Here is a 25,182-nt window from a genome sequence, read left to right as displayed (position 1 = left end):
ACCCCTTCCTCCTGAGCACAGCACAGGGTCCACGGCTTTCTGAGAGCAAAATGGAGACGCCGAGCCAGCTCTCTCTAGGTTTCTCCATCTTATGAGCACCATAAAAGGGTAAAAGTTCGTAATGATGTTATTTCTGGTTGTACTTTCCCTGGACTTTATACAGAAACCCCAAACCGCGCGGCCACGACCTAATGTCACCTAAGCATCAGCAATATGTAATGGTTCCTTTTTAACGGGTCGGACTTTTGTGGGGGATCCTAACAAGAATAGTAAGTCTTTTGCTGAAATATTCAAGGCAATCAAAGTGGTAGCCATCTCTCTAGACTGAACTAAGCCATAACCCCACGCCGGCTGAGAAGAAATATCCTTCTTTCTCAGGAAGAAACGCGGTGTGGCATCAACCATAGTGTGATGTCCATTAAGCAAACACAGACCTGGTGGAGTGGGAATGGGATATAAGGGGAAAAATTATGTACATGGAACAGCGGGACGCTGGTGGAATCTCGAGCCAGAGCTGATACCAGCGCAATACCTTTGGTTCCAGAAACTGCTTGCAGACACTCTACTAGACTATCAACTAAGCCAGAGCCCCACGCCGGCTGATGACGGGAAATAACCATCTTTTTCGTTTTTTTTTTCCCTTTGTCAGGCAGCGTGGCGATTACTAAACAGGCGTGAACTCGGTGGCGCAGGGCAAGGAGGGAAAAAAGAAAAGTTATGTAACAAACAGCGGGACTTAATATCTCTATATTCTTAGCAATGGAGAACTATCAAATGCTTCCTTGGCAATAGGACTGTCTTTTACTTTTTGGGGGGAAACCCCAGCAACAATAGTGAGTTATGTGTTGAAACATGGAATGTAATCGAGATAAAGCGTAAACGAAGTGAAACTTATCACTTACAAGGGTGGGGACTGGGGAGGCGGGAGGGGGCGGCAAGTATACTGGGGTGGTTGGTGATGGAATATGGGCACTGGTGAAGGGAAGGGTGTTTGAGAATTGTATAACCGACATAATCCCGAGAACTATGTAACCCTCCACATGGTGATTCAATAAAATTTAAAAAAAAATCCTTAAAAATTAGAAATACATCTTTATGTGACTTTCAATATAAATACAATGCTGAGGAAACAAGTGGACAAAAGCAGAAAAGCAGTGGACACTCCTACAGGTAGGTAACTCATAACAAGTGAGAGGACAAAAACATGCTAGACTGAAGGGAGAGCGTGGCTGGGCATGCTATGGATTCTATCATTCTGGAACCCCCATATACCAGGTCCTCTGTATGCCAACTTCCCAGTCTGTAAAATGAGATGGACAATACCCACCATACAGGTTGCCATGATAAGCAAGAAAGGTATGATGGGAATATGATCTAATTTTACTTTATGAATTAAAAGAGCTTTAGCAGACTGTTCAAGGTCACGGTGAATAACATCGATGTCAAATTATTCACGCTGCACTGGAACAGCCACAGTACCTTTCAGCATGGGTATCAAAGACCATTTAGGGCATTCACAGAAGGAGAAGACCAGGTCAACTACCAGAAGAATCAAAGGAGATAGAAAATCTCCCATAACAAAATAATAATAATAATAATAATAATAATAATAACGATGATGATGAGCAGATGGGAGGTTACCTTAGAAAACTGACATTCCTATTTGTGTTAGACTTGAGTGATTTGCCATCTAAGAGGAAAAACAGACTAGCTGCCAGCTGTAGGGATATATGACATTCGTGCATGTTAGTGAAGACACAAATGAAGAGAATGCTCTTTAAGGATTATTTCTAGGTAAACAACAAATTTGAGCAACTATACTCTAGATGGCAGAATTCAAGGCAGCGCCACCCAAGGACAATAGATATAAGGGCCACGAGGGTTGCCCCATAGCTGGAAGCCTATTTCTTAAGTGGAGGGGAGAAGGCAGATGGAACAGAGAAGGGATTACTAAGAAAATGATGGCTGGAGGAACCAGTTGGGATGGAAGATGCATGCCGAAAGTAGATAATGGACCAAACATGATGATCTCTCAGTGTCTGTGTTGCAAGCCACAACGCCCAAAAGTAGAGAGAGTATGGGGAATATTGTCTGCCACAGAGGTAGGGAGACGGTGGAAAAGGAGAGGAGGGTATACCGGGGACATTGGTGGTGGGAAATGTGCACTGGTGGAGGGATGGGTGTTTGATCATTGTGTGACTGTAACCCAAACATGAAAGCCTGTAACTATCTCACGGTGATTCAATAAAATTAAATTTTTTATAAAAAAGAATTCAAGTCAGCGCATAAATACTAGGAGTAGTATACATACCTACTGCAGGGGCATCATACTCGTCTCCAAGCAGAATTTCCGGAGCAGAATATGCAAGAGATCCGCAGCTTGTTGTGAGTTTCTTCCCTGGTTGAAATTTGTTGCTGAAACCAAAGTCTGTCAACTTGACAAGACCTTGTTTTTCAAAGAAGACCACATTCTCTGGTTTTAGATCTCTGTGAACTACGTGGAGTTTATGGCAATAAGATATAGCATGAACTATCTGTGCAAAGTACTTCTTGGCCAACTCTTCATTAAGGCCCTCCTCGTGTTTCATTATATAATCAAACATATCTCCTCCATCCCCAAGTTCTAAAATAAGATACAGTTTAGTCTGGGTGTCGATAACTTCATAAAGACGTACAATGTTGGGATGCTGCACTAGTTTCATGCATCTCACTTCTTGGAAAAGATGACCAGTGGCTAGAGTGTCCAATTTTGTCTTGTCAATAACTTTCACTGCCACTTTTTCACCTGTAAAGACATGCCTGGCAAGTTTAACCACTGCAAAATGGCCTCGCCCCAAGGTTTTATCCAGATCATATAACCCAGCAATCTTTCCATCATATCCTCGCTTGAATCCTGCCATGCTGGTCCAACAGAAGGAAAAATATTTAGATTGCTTCAAATGGATCGTCTCATAAAAGAAAGTCTGGTAACAAGAAGGAATTCATTTTCTACGTTGCCATGGACATCTAAAAAATAAAAGGACAAAATTAAATTTGGTCAACTTTTCTTTTTACTGCTTCCTTTCAAAAATATATCTTAGGGGTCAGAGTAATAGTACAGCAGGTAGGGCACCTGTGTAGTGGGTGGCAAATCCTGGTTCAACCCAGGCATCCCATATGGCTCCCTGAGCCTGCCAGGAATGATCCCTGAGGACAGAACCAGGAGTAGGCCCTGTACGCTGCCAGGTGTGCCCCAAAACCAAAAACAAACTAATAAATGGGTAATAATACAGCGGGTAGGGCCTTTGCCTTGCAAGAAGCCAACCAGGGTTCAATTCCCAACATCCCGTATCATTCCCCAAACACTGCCACCATGAGCAGTTCCCAAGTGCAGAACCAGAAATAAGCCCTGAGCACTACCAAGTCACTATCACTGTCATCCCGTTGCTCATCGATTTGCTTGAGCGGGTACCAGTAACATCTCCATTGTGAGACTTATTGTTACTGTTTTTAGCATATCGAATACTCCTCCACGAGTAGCTTGCCAGGCTCTGCCATGCGGGCGAGATACTCTCGATAGCTTGCCAGGCTCTCCGAGAGGGGCAGAGGAATCGAACCCAGGTCGGCCACGTGCAAGGCAAATGCCCTACCGCTGTGCTATCGCTCCAGCCAGCACTACCTGTTATTGATCCCAAAACAAAAATATCTTAAAGAAAAAAGTTGAAGTAAAGTGAAACCTAACATCAGTCAGGTCCATTAATAACAAATTTACATATTTAGGGGTTATGCTGTAAAAGTTGGACTGTCCCTCTCCAAGAGCCCGGCAAGTTACCTAGAGTATCTCGTATCTCGTCCGACTGGCAGAGCCTGGCAAGCTACCTGTGGCATATTTGATATGCCAAAAACAGTAACAACAAGTCTCACAATGGAGACATTACTGTGCCCACTCAAGCAAATTGATGAACAATGGAACAATAGTGCTACAGTGCTGTAAAAGTTAAGAATTTAAATATATTAAATTTTTCAGACTTAAAAATGTATGTTGAAATCATTATGGTGATATTAGTTTAAGCAAGCTGCCAACTTTGGGGTTATGCTAAAAAAATTTTTTTCCTAAAGTAATTTCAATTACTGTCTTAAAAACAAGACAAGAATTGGCAAGATATAAAGAAATAAACATTTGAAACCCAACAACTTCTTTGCTGTTATTCCAAGACTAGCACTATTTTTTGTAAGAACAACAATAATAAGGATAAAAAACTTCTTCCATGACACCTTCTGATAATGTTTACCTTCTCTATATCCAAAGCACGCTGGGACACCTATGTCTCAAGGGGCCTCATTCTATAGTTTTTGTGTACATCACCTCTACCTGAGGCTGAAAGCTCTTAAGGATGTTATGGTTCCTTTATTTTACTCTTTAACTGATCTTAGAAAGTATTTGGAGCAGAGTAGGTGCTTAGTATTTGTGGGCTGACTGGCACTTACTCTTTGTACTTGTCAGTTATGTATCTATATTAAGATTTCCCAAATCTCAAAGATCCCTCATCAGGATCTGCTTATTTTCAAGAATAAGCATGTAATATTAAATCATTTAGTTTTAAAATCTACATTTCATTAAGTTTTTTAATTCTCAGTCTTTATAACCTTTATGCCATAAGAGAAAAAGTTTCTTATAAATGATCCTACCTCAGAGAAACAAATACATAAATTATACAAATTAAGATATCACTTTATATCTCACAGATTGAGTTTTCTTCTGAGATTAATAGAACTAAATAAAAAATTTCAATTAGGAATATCGCAATCTCTGATGACTAGTCCCTTCCTATTAGTGCTAATTATCCCTTCAGTGAAGCTATTTCTAATTCTCCTATTATGTAGCTGCACATTTTCAGTTACTTTTTATTAAGAACGGTATTAAAATTATTTATTCCTTTCTGGATATCACTGAAATGATATCCAGGAAAACTAAACTGTACATACAATAATCTAATTGTTTTCAAGGCACTAACATTAATTTATTTTAAATCTCATTTTTGTTTGAAAAGAACAGAAGAAAAGCTAACATTAATTGAAAACCTAACACGTGTATTCATGCAAAATAAATCAAACCAGATTAGTGTCATTGAATCTTTTTTTTCGGGGGGTCATACCCGGCGATGCACAGGGGCTACTCCTGGCTCTGCACTCAGGAGTTACCCCTGGCGGCGCTCAGGGGACCATATCGGATGCTGGGAATCAAACCCGGGTTGGCCACGTGCAAGGCAAACGCCCTACCCGCTGTGCTATTGCTCCAGCCCTAATGTCACTGAATCTTAACTATCCTCAGAAGTAAGTGCTAATCCCTTAATCACGTCCAAGAAAAAAAATATTCTAGATAAGCTCTAAAAGCTGAAGTTATGATTTAAACTTAATTCTTACTTCAAAGCTTAAACACTATATCTGACCAAGTTAAACAATGTTACATTAAGGATAACACCTTTAAGAAAGAGATAAGTTAAAAAGAAACAAAGTCATTCTTACATGTAAACTGAAATAATCTGAATCATATATCTAAGACTACCTTATATACATATATATACATTAATATACAATATATAGATATACAAATTATAAATCTATTTTTCTTTTTTTTATTTGCTTTATGGGTCACACCTGGCAATGCAGAGGAGTTACTCCTGGCTTTGCACTCAGGAATTACCCCCTGGCGGTGCTCAGAGGACCATATGGGATGCTGGGAATCAAACCCGGGTCAGCCGCATGCAAGGCAAACGCCCTACCCGCTATACTATTGCTCCAGCCCCACACATTATAAATCTAAAGGCCAGTATTAGTATTTATTAATGGTTTTTCATGATAAATCAGCAGTTGTAAGAAGATTCATTCACTAAGCAGATAGATAATATGGTAAGTATCCCCACATACCAGTATCACCCTCAGGTGACTAAAATATCACTGTTAGTCCTTGTAGTTGTTTTCTGATCAAGGGATTACTAGTCCTATTTAAGGCAAAGAAACAGTAAGTAACTTGGCCTATACAGCAGAGCCAGTGTACTGAGAGCTGGGATTCAGACCCAGGACCATTTGACACCAGTTTACTGTTAGCCACTACACTATACTGTTTCTGAAATAATATCAGAACAAAAACTAAATTATTATAGGAACCAGTACTATGTATAGGAGAATGCTGTATATTAATCTTGTCTCAGAACTAATAATTTTAGTGAAAAGATTAGCAAGAAAACCCAAGCTCAAAGGTCTTTATTGGACAGCAGTTCTCCAAAAAAACACTTAATTCAAGCGTATTTAATTTTCCAAAAGATGTACACTGAGCTAACCTCCAGGGGTGGGTTGAAAGTTATCTTTAATCCTTAACTTTGAAGAATCTGAGAGTAGGCAAGGTGCTTGATGACCAACAACACACACAGTCCCCAGCGTGGGCCCTGAGGACAGAGCCAAGAGCACCCAGAAGCACCGCTGGCGTAGCCCAAAAACAAAAAAGGAAAAAAGAGAACTTTAACTTTCATTAACCATAAAGGCAAGTACCATATCCCTTCTCTTACAAAATTATTCTTAAAAATCTACTCAAATCTATGTCTCTTTCTATTGCATAAGCTTGCAAATGCAACTTTAGTTTCCAAAACACACTTTCCTTGAACTATACCCAAATTATATTTGTCTTCTCTATCACTTTCGTACTTTAGTATAGGTGTATTCCTTAAAAAAGTATTCCAAATAAAACTGAATTTGTTTAAATTTAGTTTTTAAATTTTGCTCTTAAAAAAATAATAAATGAGTATACAGGTAAGAAAAATCATGTTTTTTTCAGGACTTCTAGACACCCAGAGATAATCAATATTACTACTTGACATATCTCTTAGCTGAACAAAGCCAACAAAGAAGCACAATAAAATAATTTTTAATCTACTACCAAGTTCATGGGAAAGAATCTAATGAGTTTTCATCATAAAGACAGGTCTCACTATCAAAGACTTATTTTCTTGTGGTACTTTCTAAACAAGGCTGGGGGGGTGGGGGTGATATTCTTAGTATCAAACATTTTTTGTTAAATACTAGTTCACTGTCTTGTTTTACTACTAATGACACGTGGAGACAGTAGAGCAAGTGATTAAATCACTTTTTGATCTGCAAGGGCCTTCCAGAGCTCAAATGTTATCCTAAAAAATCAATACTGAGTGCTAACATACAACATACGAATAAAGGTGACTTGGTACTGGTTCCAAGACATACCGCACAAGCTGCGTGTTGCATGATCCTTGTTATCACTGCTTTGCTAGTTGTTTCTTTCTCCTAAAAGAAAGTACAGAGGACTTCGGTTTAGTTTTGTTTAACTTCGCTTAAATATCAATTTATACCCTGAGACTAATTCCAGACATATTAAGACAGTTTGCCTTGAGGAACCCCGTCTCCCATGTTTTCCCCTTTATGAATTATCAGTCATCCTGTGAGTCCTTGGTAAACAGCAATCTCATAGTGAACAGAAACATAAGGATGAAGTCTGAAAGATCATTTCCACTGCAAGGAGGAGAAAATATTAGTAACAAGTAACAGTAAATTCACCACTTCAAAATTCCTCTGGCACCAAATCCACATTTTAATGAATCCTCACTGAGAGCCTGTGAGTCAGGTATGATGAGGCTTCCCTGCCCCAAACGCAGTGGCTCTGCAGTTCCAGTCCTGCTCAGCCCCACTTCAAAGCTGGTCACACTTGCAGGAGCCCTTGCAGGCTCACAAACACTCCCTCCAACAGCAAAGACTGCCACCTTTCCAACTCACAGGCCTCTGCAGGCAGCAGAAATAATTGCACTGCCACCACCAGGGAATGAAGAGACACCTTCACATTCTATTTGACAGCTTTCCATTTGGTAGCAAAAAAAAAAAAAAAGACCATCTCTGCAAACAAAGAGAATGGGGGTAGTTACTTATATCTAAAGTTCTTGGCATCGCTGGAGAGAAGGGATCCCCGAGGTATCCTGGTGGGTCTTCCCACAACTCTGCAAAAGCACAGGATAATGAAGGGATTCCTACCAGGCCAAGACAACATGCCCCCTAGAATAAAAGGGAGTGTCCAGGTAAGCATTACGCCTTTTTTCCCCCAAGCCTGGGAAAAGAAGTACAAGGAGGTGCCAAGCGGTGCAAAGAAGTGCAAAGGGGCAGAAGGAAAGGCGATAACCTCTGAAGTGAAAGCAGTTCTCCAGCTCGGAACAAGGAGCTGAGGGGATGAAGACAGTTCTGCAGGGGCACCAGACAGGAATAGACCCAGATCTGGACGCGGGAACTGGAGGATGCTCACCAGGTCCTTCAGCTTCTGGTGGGGACAGCAGCTCCACACAACCTCTTTGCCTGCTTCTCTCTAAAGGTCCTGTGGCAAGGCAGGTGTCAGATGAGGGTTTTGTACCGGCCCAGAAGGCCAATGATTGGATCAGAACACCTGCTTACCAATCACGAACTGGGGCAGGACCTAAGCAAACCTGACTTCTCTGCATAGTCCCAGTCCTCATCAGAAAATGTAAGCAGTAAGGGCTCCACCTCTGAAGCCCAACTGAGGATGAAAAGAGCTAATGGAGGTAAAGCACTGAGAGCAGGATACAAGCATTTAAGGAAATCCGAGCTAACATCTTCACTGTTAATGACTTAATGACGGTATCTCCCCCACCTAGGGAGAAATCCTTTCAGTCCTCATCCTTGCATACTGCAAGAAAATGAAGTTATGGAGCTGTTACAGCTTCCTACAATGTATTAAAGTGAAAATGTGATAAAGAATACAAGGGTGTGTGTATGGTGGGGGGCGGGGGGAGAACACCAGTATCTCCAGTATCTCTGGTTCAGCATCAATGTTTGATCCTTTTTCAATTAAACACTCCACAATGCCTAAAGATTTTTTTATACATATATATACCTCTTTGGGGCCACATTCATTGGTGGGAGGGATGCAGAAAGGAGCAGCACGGTGCCTGGGGTCACACCAAAGGTCCCACATACGGGGGCAAACATTCTTCTACTTAAGCCACATTCCCTGTCCCAAATTTTTTGCTTTTAAAATATTAGAATGACTATGAAATCTACTCTTTCAAAATGGATGACTACATGTTCCTTTACATTTATTCCCCTCAAAGTAATATAACCTCATAGGAAAATGAGGAAACACAAATTAGGAAGTAGAAAGAACAAAAAGATATCCATAGTCTTATCACTAAAAATCAGCACTATTAATACTTTCCTGATTTTTCTCAAAATATTTTTATACTTTGTATATTTTTACAAAGGCCTAAACATCTATCACTATCACTGTCATCACTGTCGTCCCCTTGTTCATCGATTTTCTCGAGCGGGTGCCAGTAAAGCCTCCATTCATCCCAGCCCTGAGATTTTGGCAGCCTCTCCTTACTCGTCTTTCCCAACGATTGGAGGCTCTTTCAGGGTCAGGGGAATAAGACCAGTTACTGTTACTGTTTTTGGCATATCGAATACGCCACAGGGAGCTTGCCAGGCTCTGCCGTGTGGGTGGTATACGCTCAGTAGCTTGCCGGGCTCTCCGAGAGGCATACTTCCCTCTATGATTTTATGGAAAATGGGTAGGGAGTATCCTATGATATCTTATGAGTGTCTTATGATGGCTTCGTGACAGCGAGGTCCAGGAATATGTTCACTCATGCATGAGGCTCGGCTCGAGCCTGTGGAAAGTGGACTGGAGCGAGGCAGCAGCTGGGGAGTGGAGGTCAGCTGTTGGGGCTGGGTCCCTTGAGTCAGGAAGGGCTCTCACCCACCCCCCTCTGGGGCACCCGGAGTGAAGATAGCTTGGCACAGAGTCTGGTGGCATGGTTATGGGGGCCTGATTTTATGCTCCCTTCCAGGAGAAGGAGTCATGAATTCTGGAGGGTGGCCGATGAGGAGATTCCCTGGTGCCGGCAGGAGGTGGCTTATGGGTGTGACCCCTGGGTCGACCACCCTCCAGAACTCACTGCTACTTCTCCCCGAAGGGAGCATAGATTGATGCTCCCATAGCCACGCCACCAGACTCCATGCCAGAGGCTCTTTCCACTCAGGGCGCCCCAGAGGGGGGCGGGTGAGAGCCCTTCCCACCCCAAGGGACCCAGCCCCGGCAGCCGACCTCCACTACCCAACCACTACCACGCTCCAGGCAGCTTTCCACGTGCTCTGCCCGAGCCTCACGCATGAGCGAAGTCCCAAGGAACCCAAGCATCTATAAATAGCTTTTATCTCATATTCTCCTTTTTTTCCTGAGACAGCACATTTGTTTTGTGTATTTCTGTTCCAATTATGAATTTATAAAAGAAATACCTACACAAAGGCAGGAGGAGGAGATACAATTTTATACAGAGTGGCAGAACCAGTGAGGATTTTTTTTTTTAAATCATCCATTATTCCCCCTTATTTATTTGGGGGCCACACCCAACAGCGCTTGAGGGACCTGAGTCCACCCCTGTGAGGCATCTCTCCAGCCTAGTAACAATTTTTTAATAAAATGAGGTAAGACAAATCATATCCAGGGTCAGGGAAATATAATCATTTTTCAAATATTTCTCCCCAAAAACCAGTTACTACTTAAGAAAGTTACCCTTTAGGAAATCTGGAAAATGCAGAAAAGTAAATTGGGAAAAAAGAAAATCACCTGTAACCTCACAACAACTTTTTCTTTCTACCTTACATGATGAACATTTCCCACAGAACATCTTTTAAAACAGACAAACAAACCCCCCCCCACCACAAAATTAGGCCTTTCTAAATTAGTTTTATTTCGCCAATGCTCACATGTGTAACTTAGACTGGACTTAAATGAAACAGGCAACTAATCAAGCATATTTATAATATGGAAGTTCATTATTTGAGAAACAAGTAATAGTATGTGTTGCAAGACCGTTCTGATGTTTTCTTCGCCCAGTTAGAGACTGCAGAAGCGACTCCTGTGCGCGGGCGTGGCTGGGGAAGAGGAAGGAAGTGTGGGAGGCCCTACAACGCATTTTGCAAGCTGCTGAAAAACAGTTGTAGAACCAGCCTCAGTTAAACATACTGTCGATCTGGAAGTCGCTCGGTTGGTCTTAGCAAATTTCATTTTTGGCTTTCGACTGACATCACCACTGCAGTGTGGCTTGCATCGCAAACAAAAGACCTCCCCTTCATATCTCCCCAGGAGCTGGGAGGACAAAACAGTCTCCTGGAACAAAAGTGGCCCTGCTGGGAACAGCAAACTAATCCATGGCATGGGAAAGTGAAGAAGATGGAAAAAAAGGCGATGTATTAAGAATTGGGGGACTTTCTAGCCTCTGAGATGGGGAGGGGGGAGGGGGTTACTGTTACTCCCACCAAAAAAGGCGATTGCTGATACTCAAATATATAAAAATCTTCCAAACAAATTAAATTTCTTTTTAATCTGTGCCAATGCCCTCTCTCTAATACCCACCAAATAAAAGAGGAGCTTTTGCAAAGCCAAACTAAAACTGCACTTAAGCTTCTTACCCATGGAAATGATCTGCTATCACTTACAAATACCAAAAACTGAAAACGGTAATTCTTACATTCTTATACTGTATGTTTATGGGAAAGTCAACTCACGTGGAGGAAACAGCACTCCGAGATTATTACCACAGTACCAATCAAACTGCTAAAACTCCAAATGTCTATCGAGAGTTCCTGCAGAGTGGAAGCCTGGGCAAGAAACCCTCAGGGAGCAACCATCCATCCCCCTACCCACCCCCCCAGCAAACAAACTGAATACAACCCCCACCTTGCCTTTCTCTTTGTCCGAAGTAGAGTCTCCACCTATCTAGAACAGCACTCCAACTGGGAATCAGCAACATAAACTATAAAGACAAAGAAACCATACACAAGTCGACAGGCTGAGATGAACTCTACCTTAGAGATGAACTCTAGAGTACCTTGAGGTGGGTATCTGTAGGATAACATAGCCACCCGAAGAGCCTGCGAACACACATCCTTCAGCGTGCGTAATTCTTTACAGGCATCCAGCACTACGTGGTGACCAGGCAAGGTGTCTGCAGTCACGGAGGGCATCAAAACAGGAGCCACAAGTACAAATTGAAAGGTCAACGATCAAAGTCCTCACAAGCAAGACTGCATCTCCTGAAAGCCTGAGAAGCATTTTTCAAGACACAAAGGTAAGTGCCTAAGCGAGCGTGCTGCGGAAGTCGGAAGTCATGGGGCAGCAGTTCTAAGGCCCTGGGGTAGGGCTGACCAGGAAGGGCCAGCTGGAAGAGTCCCTCAGACACTGACCCAGCTGCCACTGCACATCAGTCCCCTAAAATGCCAGTTCCTGTCATCCTTATTTCCTCCAAGTAAAACAAGAGCAAGTCCAGGATACATCAAGAATTTCAATGTACGCAAGAGCCAGGCAATGTACATACAAATATGTAAAGCAGCACTCCATTATTTGTTAAGAAAAAGGGGCTAAACCCAAGCCACTAACCCTGGGCAAAGCAGCTCAGTTAAGTTCTATGTAACCTGCCTTTTATTAAAATGTTGGAAACTGCTAGGTCTGTCACCTCTCCTAATGGTGAGACTAAAGACTGGTGTAGTGGCAGCCCTGGTCCGAGGAGCACACACTGACTTCAGTGAAATCAGTGTGTAGAAATCACTCCAGAATAAAGCCAACCCACAATGCCACTCTTGCTGCCAAGAAAAGAGTGTAAATGAAAAATACGTCAAGTTAAAAGCCTCCAAATCTAAACCTCTCTTCCAATACTTCTATTAACACTGTCAAAATTCATTTAACCCACACCGTATTTACCCCCTGCAGATACTGTAAAGATGATCATTAAGAAATGATTCACAAAGAACACTAGAACAGAAAATATAAACAAATCCAAACAAAAATGCTGACAACCAACATTACTGACTTTGATTTACAAGAATTATTTTGGGATTTTCTTACCCTGTCGGGACAGCAGATTACCTTCCTAAGAAGCAATCTGGCTGTACACATATATCAAGAGTCTCTAAAAGAATCGCATCCCTTTGAAAAAAAATTTAATCTCCTTTTATTCATCATTTTAATCATTCTTGGTCTGACTTAAACATAGCCACATGCATGCCAGCAGAAGTAGCCAAGGAATTACTTCCTTACTGCTAGGCTGACGTCTTAAAGCTGTGGACAAATACTTCTATTCAATGATATTTGATAATATTTATATGTGCAAAAAATGATTAATAATCTCAAGATCTAAGTAAGGAAATGGTCAAATAAATCACTCCATACCTAACATTAGCACTATGCTTCTAGACCCTGAGGCAAAGAGGACATTCTCACAGTACACTGTACAGTAAAAAATTCTTATGCTAAGAAGTCAGAGAGACAGTATAGTGGGTATCAGATGATCGCCTTCCACACAGCTGAGGCAGGTCTGATCCCTGAAGGCAGAGCACTCTGGGTGTGCGACACCCCCTTCCCCCCCAATTAAACCTTTATGCCAAATTTCATAGCATATGATTCCATTTCTTAAATAAAGCACATAATTTGTCTGCATACTTCTTTTTTTAATTACCAAGATGTTAAACTGGTAAGATTATAGAAAGCCTCCCCAATTTCTATAAGAACAGGTTTTCTGTTCTTTTCACATTTCTGGCAACATTGTGAATGTGTTGTTTCTATCATCGAGGCAAAGCAGAGATTATTAAAATTCTGACTCCACACAATCAGTTTACTTTTCCATTGAGAGCTATGAAATAATACAATTTCATGAAAATATACTGTCTAAAGGTTAGTTATGTAATCTTAACAAGACAGAGTCAAGGAAACATCTGCTTCCCTTAAGGGACGAGGAGGCCATTCCTTAAGGCTGACAAGGAACAGAAACACGGAGTCTATTTCCATTAGCCAAGTACGTGGGCCCCAATTGTGTCGGCCACAATGCACGCCTGTCCCTTAGAACAGCACTCCTCAACAGGGGGCCACAGGGTCCCCTGCGGGTCCCCAGGGCAGTTCACGGGGGCCACAGGTGGCAACCACTGTAAATGAGTAGCTGTCACAGCAGGGGCCGAGGGGGTCAGCAGGCAGAAGGGACAGTGGCATCCCTAAAATGGAGACAAGGTCAGAAGGGGCCAGGGCTATGGTGGCAAAAAGACAGAAAAACTGCCTTAGCCTTAGCGTCTTACATATAACTTGTCTACATATAAAAACAGAGTTAGCCTAGGCAGTCACGTCAATGGAAGAGCAGAGGACACTAAGACGACAGGGCAGGACACGGGCAGTCCAGAGAACAGGGAGTGGCAGAACCCCATTTCTGCACGTGGGGGACAGAGGCAGCTGAGAGTGCCAGGGAGTGTGCTAGCTTCAGGAAGGGGACCATCAAGGCAAGGAAAGTTACAGTTTAGTGCAAGGGGATCAATTCAGGAGGGAGAGTTTGGACTGAACCTGAAAAGTACCCAACCGCTGGCCATCGGCTGCCAAACTCTTACCTTCCTGTGGTACTAAGTACAGTACTGACATGACTAAAGTGTTTACCACACACTTGTCCTTCTAATATACTCAAGTCAAGGGTCATCGGAAAGTTAAAATGGAGGCTGGTGGGAGAGTACAGGGGTCCGGGCACTTGCTGTGCAGATGGCTAACCCACCAGGAACCCCGGCACCACATGGTCCCCCAAGCAATGCGAATGTAGCCCAGAAAGCACGACCACCACCCCTTTACACAGTCTCCCTGGGACAGAACTGCTGGTACTGCCACACCCAAGCAACCACCCCTCCTCAGGCCCTGGCAATGAATGGCCAGCCTGGCGGTCAGAGACACCTCATTGGGGGTGACGCAGCCCCCCCGAAGCACAGCAGGGAGCTCACCCCCACCCCGCATCCCCCTGCCAAAAAGAAAGAGGGAGAATAAGATAAAATGCACAGAAGCAGCTTATCACAGAGCTGATGGGAGGCCTCAGCTAAAAAGTAACCTCGTTCGGTATTAAGGTGAAAGTACATCAAAATAAGATCATTAGAGAATTTAAACCAATTTTAAAGCTCAGAGTCCATTTCTGTGTACATGTGTGCACAGAAAGTGGGTTTTTCTTTTACTTTTTTTGAGGGCACAGTGATTTACAATAGTGTTAATAAGAACGCTTCGGGAATACAATGTCAATAGTTCACTGTCTACTATAAAGTTGCACAAACACCCAATTCCTGTTTTGACTGATTAGAGCCCTCCCATTACCACCCATACTACTCTGCCTAAAAATCTGCCACAAACTAGGTTTATGGAGAAACTGAGTGAAAAAACACAGTTGGACTTGTCTTTCATTGTCTCGCTTCAAAATTTTAAAGTGTCTTCTAATGCCACAACTGCTCACTTTAGAATTCGTTTTAATGCAGATCTAAAAAAAAAAAAAAAAAGGTGAGCCACTGCTAAGAATCTATGAAGGGATATTTGTTAGATCACTGACTCCCCACAGCACACAGCGCAATGGAAATAACAGACTGCCTGCCTTTGGGCGGAAAGCAGGGTAAAAGGTCTTCCTCGGCTCAGCCCTACACCCTAACAACCCCAGGCCCCACTCCCTCCAGCTCCAGAATCTGTCTCTACTTCTCTTCTCTTCTACCTGAGCCTCTCCAATTCCTGGGGAAATGGTAGCAGTATAATAAACCTATTTTGACATTTCTGGTGTTCTTCCAATTCTGATGTGCAATGCAAATTACCTGCTCCAGCAATCAATTAAATGGAGGAAATCCTTGGCAACACCAAAAAAAAAAATCACTTAATAAAAATGACTAACAATTCAGTTCATTTAAAATTCATTGAAATATTTGTTTAGAAACTGCTTTTTAAGTGATGGAAGAAAGTGTCAGGAAAATAACCATTCAAAAGAGACTGAGGTCATTACCGGCTGTCTAAAAATAGAATGGCACCTTGAAAGTAACTTCACCTTCAAGTCTACATATAATTTTGTGATGGCAAAATTTCTTCCCGCTGACATAAAACTGCCAACATTAAATAAATAATCCGGTGAAATTGAGGCAGATTCTATTTTCTGGTTTAAAAAGTCTATCCTTCTCTAAATAGCATTTTCCCCCGACAAATGGCAATTCTGTTGTGTTTCATATGTGGTCAAATACAAGGCTTCACATACATGAGACACGCAGTCTGCAGCTGCCCATGACACTGGTCCCCCTCTGCAAACTTAATTCTGGACTTTACAAAAGATATTCCCTCCATTTGTTCCTGAAATGTATTTCCCTCACTAAAGGATTAGCAGCTACTCTTAAAAGTAGGAGTTTTGTGAGTAAAATCCAGCCTTGAAACTTAAAACTGAGTATTTTCATTCCAAATTTCTCCAGTAAGATTCATAATATTTTATGCCAACAGAAAATTGTTTAACCTGAAGAAAATGAAGAAGTAAAATAGAAAGCTTAAAATCCATCACTTAGCTTTGTACACTGCTAAATAAAAAGGCTATACAGTATATTTATGACCACTTTAAACAGTCATACGTGTAGTACACCTAAAATTCGTAATCTGTGACCTATTTAACTAACACTGTAAAAGTTACATTAATATAATCGAATACTGAAAAATCAACATGGCCAAATACTAAACCAAGTTCAATATATTATTCAAACACCACACCCCAGTTACTCAGTATATAGATAATACAATGACCGAAGTAGCTGTGTTTACGTGTGTAATAACTTCTCTTACTGTCTTCACTATAGAAATACACCTTAAAAATAATTAAAATCCATTTATTCAGTAAATATGAGGCGCAGCATCATACTCAATGAGTTATTCGGCTCCTACAAACAAGTACACCTATGAAACTAAGTTAATCGCCACCTTTTGACAGTTATTATGAAAGCTGAGTAGGATGACACTTAGTAGCCAGGTGTGAGTGGGGTCCCAATCACTTCTCAGGGCCCGCGCATTGCATGCTGCAGCCCCAGGTTCAAGCCCTGGCACCACCTGGTCTTCCAAGCAGAGTCGTCAGCAAGCCCTCACCAAAACTAAAACCACATCACCCAACAACTTCCCCTCCCAACTTTCCAGAACTGGTTTCCTTTCCAAAGGGAGGAGAGGCTAGTATTTAGACGGGCTGCATACGCAGCTCCCCATCTTTTCAGCACCTTCACCCATACGTGAGGGGATCAACAAACTGGCCCAAGACAGCTCTACTGGATGTCACTGAAAGTTCCTGTCTGTCTCAAGTTGTCTGCAAATTCTTACGAGACAGACATACCACAGTAAGTATTCTTTCCCCTCGATCTACCTTGGGAATTTATAGAGGCGGCGTCTCAGAGAAAGTCACTTGTTTTGACCAAAGCCCTGAAATTGGTAGGAAGGAAACTTTTCAGAAAAGAGCAGGAGAACTTAGTAAGATCGGGATGACAATAATAGACATAGGGCAGACAAAATAAGGTTGGACAGACAGGGAGTGGATGAACACTCAGGCGGCCTTTGAGTTTCAAGCAAATCGCCTCAGGCTTCTCAAATGTGGCCTTACTCAAGCTTTAAGGGCCAGCTTGATGGCCACCTTCCTGACCATTCCCTTCCCTTCCTCACAGCCCTGCAGACCAGTTCCTGGACTCTCCCACAGTACCAGGCCCTCTTCCATTACAGCCCAGGTAACTAGTGTGGGTATCTAATTCAGAGTGTCCCCCAGGAAACTAAATGAGAATTAGGTCTGTGTGAGGGACCACATGTAAGTTTTATTCAGCTATGATCCTAGGAGCTGCAAAGTATGTCAACTACCCATAATACAGATACATTTTAGTAGATGAACAAATGAAGACTGGCACTAAGAAGCCAAAGAAGAATTCTAGGCAGGGGAGCTGCAACTAGAGATGACAGTTCAACTGCTCTGGTAGCCGAGTGAAGATCAGTTTGGAGGGACAAGACTAGGCCTAGGGGACAAGGGGACCACTGAAAAGGCCTGCACATAAATAATTTCTTAAGAACCTGCAAATGCAGGCCACCAGCATCTGGGCAATAGTGAGAAGGCTATCTTGAAAACACAATTAGGAAGCAAAAATCTGATAATTCTGTGTGCCAGGGACACAAAGAGAGAAATCTAAGAATGATCAGGGCACGGCCAGTGGCATGCGATGCCACTCAATTGTACCAGAAATCCAGGACGGGGCAAACACTTCCTGAGTAACCACTGCCTGCTAGTATGGAGCAGATACGTTTCTAGCTCTGAAATTCTATGATGGGAAGAATTTAAATCCAACCGCAGCTGAATTTAATAGTCAATGGTTACAGTTTCTACTAATACATTGATAATACTAAAAATTTCAATTTTCTTTTATAAAGTTTCCTCACCAAGACGCTTCTCAGTTTGCAGCCACAGATAACACTGGTCGAGGGGTGTAGAAATCAAAGTAGTCTCTGGTATAAGGCGTTGAGAGTCTTTGGGGTTTGAGGAAGATATCTACAGGCCAATGACTGCGAAACTGTAGCCCAGAAAGTGATTTGACCCATCATAAGTTGCATCAATCCTCTGGCCAATGCGCAGTGAGTGGTTGTTCAACAGACAGCCCTAACACTTCTCTGCCGGGAGACTCTCCCGGGCTCCCCGGGACACAAAGAGAGATCTGACTCTGAAGACACTGCTGGGTGCTAGGTAACTTCTTGGCCATGTGGCAGCAACCAGTGTGCATGGGGCATGGGGTGGTGGTAATCAACAAGGGAGGAGGAGAAAGAGACCTGGTTTGTCATGGAAAAAGATCCTACCTGAGGAAAGGTCAAAGTTGCAGGTGCCAAAGCAGACTCTCCGGAGACTGTGGAAGTGACAGCAGAGAAATAAACATCCAGGGACCGTGGAGCAGGGATCCTCTTTAGACAGGTTCCTCCCCTAACACCCTACGGTTTCATCCCCAGGCAGTGAGAGTAAAAAACAGAAGCTCCGAGGTATGAACAATAATCCATCTCCAGATCATCAGAGAAGACTCGCTTCCAGGGAGGACATGAGGGAGCCCTTAAGCGCAAGATGGTAACGCGGGCCCTTCCCAAACTGAAACAAAACACTTGCAGCTCCCGCCTGAGAGGCACTGCCCACTTCTCCGCCTCCATTTCCGTTTTTTATTTTTATTTTTTGTTTTATTTTTGTTTTGTTTGGGGCCACACCCAGCGGTACTCTGGGCTTAACTTCTGGCTCTGCACTCAGGCGTCACTCCTGGCAGTGCCCGGGGTGGGCTGTCTGCAAGGCAGACAACGCCCTGACCCGCATGCTATCGCTCGGGACCACGTTACCACACATCGGTCTTTTAAAAAACTGAACAGCAACCTCAACGCCTGTAGCTAACGTCCCCTACCACCCGGCTTTGCCTTCCCACCCTCCCGGAACCCTCCAAACTCTCTCCCCATTTCTCTGCCTGGGAACCCTGCTGTCTTAGCAAGTCCAGGTTCAACAGTTACTTCCTCTGGGACGCAATCCCAAATCATAAATCATACGGCTCCCGGCCCCATCCCCTGAGCTTTTGTGGGGTTCTGCCTGTACCTTCTCCACAGTCATTCCTAGGACCCGCGGTCACTGCGTTCTACTGTTTATCTCAGGATTCCCCAATCGTCTGGCAAATTCCTAAAGTGGTAACTAGTTTTCACTCACTTTTCTATGACTACTCACTCTAACCCAGGGCCCTCATGGGCACACACAAAGGCTTCGTAACCAAATGATAAAACTACTTCCAAACTGCTAAAATGTGCTCCACATTTTGCCTGCTAAGCTGCTTCAAGAATTTACCTGCATATACATGCATACATGGGAAGCACCTTGACTCACAGTTTGACTCACAGTTCCCTTATTTAAAAAAAAAAAAAAAGCATCTTGACTAAAAACTTTGTTTTGGTTGTCAAGCAAACAGCTGGCATGTGGTGAAGCCTGGAAAGTTCCTCATCTATTGCACCCTTTCCTTCCTCTGTAGTACAACCACCCTGGAGGCTCAGACAAGTGGTTATGGAGAAGAAACCAAGTCTTATTTATACTGATGTTTAGAAACAAGGTTACTCAATATTTCCAAAAACAAAGAGCCCCACCACTTACTTTCACTTTCTATATAATACCCACAGTAAAAAGTTCAAATGCATAATATTACCTGAGACCCCAAAAAGTGTGCCAAAAGTTCTATTTTAATAAAAATGTTCAGAAGCTTTCATTTGAACATTATGGGATTAAATTTTAACCATAAAGTCCCAAATATATTTCCATTCTAGAAAAAAAAACCTAAAAAAAAAAACCCTAAAAATTACTTTAACTTCTGAGTTTTCCTATGTTTTAAAGTAATGGATCTCACTTCAATTTACTCAGAACACAAAAAACATTAGAGAGCAATTCCTATGCAGAAAAATAAAACAAAAAAAAATCAATTGTGCAAATTGAAAAAGAAAGGTACCACCCAAAATGCCCTGTCTGGAAAGTCTTGAAGGTGGTGTATAAAGAAAAGGTAGCATGGTCAGTCACTACACTGCTTCCACATGCGACCTTGGGAATGTGTGATTTCTCTCATTTCTAGTTCTGTAAAATGGGTGTATCATTTTTCCCTATTAAGGTTTATTAGATAATTGGATAAAGAATCCTTTTTTAAAAAAAAAATCCAACTTTGTCTATTTGGTATGCCTTAATCACTGCTTTTGTACAGTACATTCCCCTTCACAAATCCAATTCCATGAGAAATATTTAAGCAGACGCCGAAGACAGATTTCCTTAAGGGAGTACGTTTATGAATCTGGAAAGCAATGTACCAAGCTTATAAATTAACAAGTTGATTACATAAGTCTTGACAACTCCAAGCTTTAAAGTACTCTGGATATACCCTTGGATAAATTAGAAGGATCTGGGACCTAGCACCCCGACCCCCTTACAAGGAACCCAGACTGGGGTAGCTGACATTTGAGACGAATTTGGTGGAAATTGAACAGGATGCCCAGTATTTGCAGTGCCATCCCTGGCAAGCCATGTTTCACCTTAACACCAGATCAAATGTGAAGTGCATTAAGTCTGCTTTGAGAACTCAATTGAACTGAAGAGGGGGTGGGGTAGGGTGGAGAGTAACGTGGGGAAAGGTCCTATACGTATTCTCACTGGGCTACTGTTTCATCACCCTCCTGTTCAATTCTCCCCAATAACAGGACTTTAACCGAACTCCCCGGGAAGCTGCTGGGCTGCACCTTACCCAACTGCTATGGGCAACGGAGCTTCACCAGGTCCCCGTAGCCACCCCCCCCACCCCCAGAATAAAAGGCCATTCCTACTTTCCTAGAGACCAAGCTTCACACACACACACACACACACACACACACACACACACACACACACACACACACACGATGGTATTGTGCAAAATGGTCCAGAAAGAAATCAACAGGCGATGACGATGGATCAGAAGGGAGGTCTCCCAAACTGGAGGGGGTGACGGGTTGGGGGAGTGGGGGGGTGGAGGAGGGTGGGATCTAGCTCTCCCTGGGGAACCGCACTGCTCCCCCGTTGCCCTTTCTCTACCGACAACAATATCCCCATTCTATTGTACGGCTGCAGTTTTAACCGAGGGACACCCCCCTCACTGCGGCCACATTTCTAGAACCGTTTGCAAAAAAAAAAAAAAAACACGTTCGGAGACGAACACACACAGACACAGACACAGACACACACACACACAGACACACACAGACACACACACGCGTGTGTGCGCGCGCGCGCGCGAGCGAGAAGCTGGGCGCGGGCACCCCGGCTGGGGCGCGGGGCCCCGCGGGCGCCGCACTCGGCCCGCTCCGGGGCGGGGCGCGGGGATGCGGGCGCCTCCCGAGGTGCCGCAATCCCGCCGCGGCCGCAAGGGCAGGGCCTCCGGGGCGTCCGCCACCCGCCGCCGCAGTGACGGCTCCCGCCCGGGCCCCGCCACTCAGGCCGCGCCGCCGCCCCGCCAGCTCGGGGCCGCTGCAGCCCGGGGGGCCCCGCGTCCTCCCGGGCCCGCGCAGGCTGCAGCGGGCTCGGGCAGCGCCGGGCGCGCAACTTACTTTCCGCCCGGGGCGGGCGCCCCGGCCCGGGCAGCCCAGCCCGGTCCACGGCACACGCTCCCGGCCAGGGCTGGAGGCCGGCCCCTGTCTGTCCGCCCGCCCCCGGCCGCCGCGCCCCGCCGCGCTCGGCGCTCGCCCCTACCTCCGCCTGCAGGCGGCCGTCCGTCCGCAGCGGCCGCGGCGCCGACGACTCCCTCCCGGCTGCCGAGTCCCCGCACCCAGCGCTAATCATAATACGGAGCGGACAGCCGGCCGCGGGAGGGGGTGGGGCCCGGGCTGCGCCTGCGCGGTACGCGCGTCACGGTGACGTCAGCAGGGGCGGGGTTGCGGTGGGCGGGGCCTCAGGAGGGGCGGGGCGCACCTGCGGGACCGGGCGCGCGCGGGCGGCTGCTGCTGCTGCTGCTGCTGCTGCTGGTGCTGCTGCAGGGCATCCTGCAAGTCTGGGCTGCAGCTGGTGCTCGGAGCTGGCGAAGCTTTCGGGGAGGGGAGGCTCGGGTGACGGGGCAAGCACCGGGGACAGCGGAACATGACCGAAGAAATGGTAGAGCGAGCTGTCCATGGAAATGGGAAAGCAAAGAGTCTTGCGTCCCTGGAGCCAGGGGCTGAGAGCTGCGCGCGCTTGTTTATCCTTTTTAAGGGTTTCACCTCGCCTCCCGCCCAAGTTTAAACAAGGAAAGGGAGAGAGACACTGGCGCGTGTAGGCATGCATCTGCTCCTTCGTTTCTGCCGCGCCTTCTCTCTGGGAGTCCAAATGGAAAGGATTTTTGTCGGGTTTGTTGCTATTTAAACAAAAAGTCCGACATCTGACTGCACCTCTGGCTTTAAAGGTCACTGGGAGACACTGGTCTGGCTACACTGCCTTCGCTGGAAACAGTGTACAAAGGCAAAAAGGTCTTGGAAAGTATTAAAGCATATGAAATGCAGGCGTTGGGTGGTTCGGGTGTTTGGTCACCAGGCCAGGGCTGCGAAAAGAACTTAGCGCTGACCAGGCAGCACAGAACTCTTGCAGATTCCTGGAAGAGAGCAAGCAGCAAAGCTGGATGGGATATCAAATTTGTCCAGCATGCTTTTTCCCTTTCTCCCCTGCCTACCCCATCCCTACCCCCACACAGTCTCTTCACCTTTACCCACACCCCATCGCCCCCCCACCCCGAAAAAAGAGCCCTGGAAAAGACGGACGCAAGCCAAAACAACGGCTTGGATGCTCCAAATTTTATTAAATTGAGTCTGCAGGAGAGAAACCCAGAAGGCTTTAGCGAATGCCTCCATCGAACCTGCAAACATAAAGAACGTTTTCTTTCTGAATTTCTCCACAGCATGATGGACCCAGCATGTCAGAAGATGATTGGAGAGCAAAAGTGGGTTGTTGGGAGTTGCAAACCCTCAGGAGATTAAGAATTTCTATTACAGGTTTTCTCCCAGTTGCCTCAAAGCATTTCCATGGGGTAAAGGATCTTAAGGGGAAAGCTTCAGAAGGAGCTTCTATTCCACTGGTCTGAATCAAGGGCCCAATCCTGTATCACTGGTTTAAGCTAGGAAAGATCGTGGTCTCTCTGATGCTGACATTCTCTAGCAGTGTATTAGGGAAGGATGTCTGACTTGGTGTGTGGAATTGTTCCTTTGTTGCTGGGAAGTTGGAAGCCTTTTCAGTTCTTTCCCCTCTGGGAGATATCACTATTCAGAGAACCCCCCTAGCCAAGTAAAGGGAAAAATAACCACACTAATGGTCTCCCCAAGGGAATTTCAATGGTTAAGGTCTCCACTGCCAGGCCTGTAATCCCTGAGATACAACAATAACTACAAAATAATGGTCCTCGAAAAGCTGTTTCTTTTACTGCTGTGAACTCGGGTTTCAAATACATTTGAAAGAAACACAAGGACATAAGAACAGGAAAACAATAAGTGAAAACAGAATAATAATAAATTGATTTAAATGAAGTTGGTGCCAACCGTCTTCCAGAAAGAGTGATGCAGTAAAGACCATGTGGTAAATCATTTATTTATCCCGAGTATTTCTTGGGGGGCTGGTGTGCTTCTGGCAACAACATGATCCTTTTTTGGTTCCACACCATAAATGTGGCAACATGATCTGATTATACTTGGGCAATATTTTAAAATATTCAAGTACAAATTAATATATTATTACTTAACTTTGAATTTAAGCAACTGTGTTTATTGTTTATGATGAAACCCCTTCTCCAATTTGCCCTGGGGCTTTCTCCAACACAAACTGCTTTTTCTAATGTTAGGTCTTTTTATGGACCTGTAAGACGCTTTAATTAGATATACAGCATTCAACAAAATGACAAGATGGAGCATGCAGGCTTGTATTACAGTCTCTGTGATTCAGATCTCAAAAATAACATAATGCCACCAATTCACGGAAGAAGTTGTTTATTAGAAGGAAACCAGGGAGATGCTATAAATTAGATCAAGATGTGAAAAGCAACCAGATTACTGAAAGATTTGCCATTTTTCATCTAAAAATTCTGCCTCAGTCCCCACCCAGCCCCCTCCCAAGCATCACTTGTAATAAGATTTTCTTCTTTTAAATTGTTAGTTTTCATTATTTAGTCAACATGTGCAATACATGTAAAACAGCATTATTGAATACTCACGTATAGTTCAATTCTGCCATTTCCATCCTATTCTTTCATGTATTTAATTTATCATTTTGTACATTGGCATTTGTGCATTTTTAAATCCTGGGTTTACCCCTAGTGGGACCAGTAATATTTCACTGTGCTAAAAAAAAAAAAATCTCACTTTTTTTGTTGTTGTTTGTAACCATCTCCTCAGCATCAGCTAGCATCTCTAATTCATCTCTGATGTCACTGAAGACTTGTCTGTGTGAGTGTGTATGTCTAATACACTAATGATAATTGAAAACAAGGATTAAAAATATCAACGCTTAACTTCACTTTGCAAAAAACCTGTGAACTAAGAGACACAGCAAACTTTGCCACCTGACATTGACTCACAACTTCCTCACCAAGCACTATATGGACTCAGTCAGGGGTTGTTTAACCTGTTTGTTTCCTCCTCTGTAAAAATGGGAATGATAGCGATGATAATAATACCTTCCATCCAAAGCTGGTGTAAAGCAATGGTTCTCAAATTGTGCTCCCTGGACCCATCACATCAGCTTCTCCTGGGAACTGGATTTGAAATGCAACTTCTTGGGCTCCATTCCAGACTAAATAAAAAACTGTTGTGGTATC

The 25,182-nt window shown here is 43.9% G+C and overlaps 1 protein-coding gene across 1 annotated transcript in view; it reads right to left on the bottom strand.

The window, feature by feature from the left end:
- Positions 1-22,231, bottom strand: part of SNRK (SNF related kinase) — a 55,477-nt gene extending 33,246 nt beyond the window's left edge. The window contains exons 1-3 of the mRNA XM_055134560.1: positions 22,104-22,231; positions 7,234-7,293; positions 2,312-3,006 (exon numbers count right to left, since the gene is read on the bottom strand). Of these exons, the coding sequence (XP_054990535.1) occupies positions 2,312-2,900 (589 nt within the window). The 5' untranslated portion in view covers positions 2,901-3,006; positions 7,234-7,293; positions 22,104-22,231. The remainder of the gene's footprint in view (positions 1-2,311; positions 3,007-7,233; positions 7,294-22,103) is intronic.
- Positions 22,232-25,182: the final 2,951 nt, after the last annotated feature.

This window comes from Sorex araneus, chromosome 4, assembly GCF_027595985.1.
Source record: "Sorex araneus isolate mSorAra2 chromosome 4, mSorAra2.pri, whole genome shotgun sequence".
Lineage (NCBI taxonomy): Eukaryota > Metazoa > Chordata > Mammalia > Eulipotyphla > Soricidae > Sorex > Sorex araneus.
Note: the sequence above shows the minus strand (reverse complement) of the source record. Positions and strands in the feature narration are given on the sequence as shown.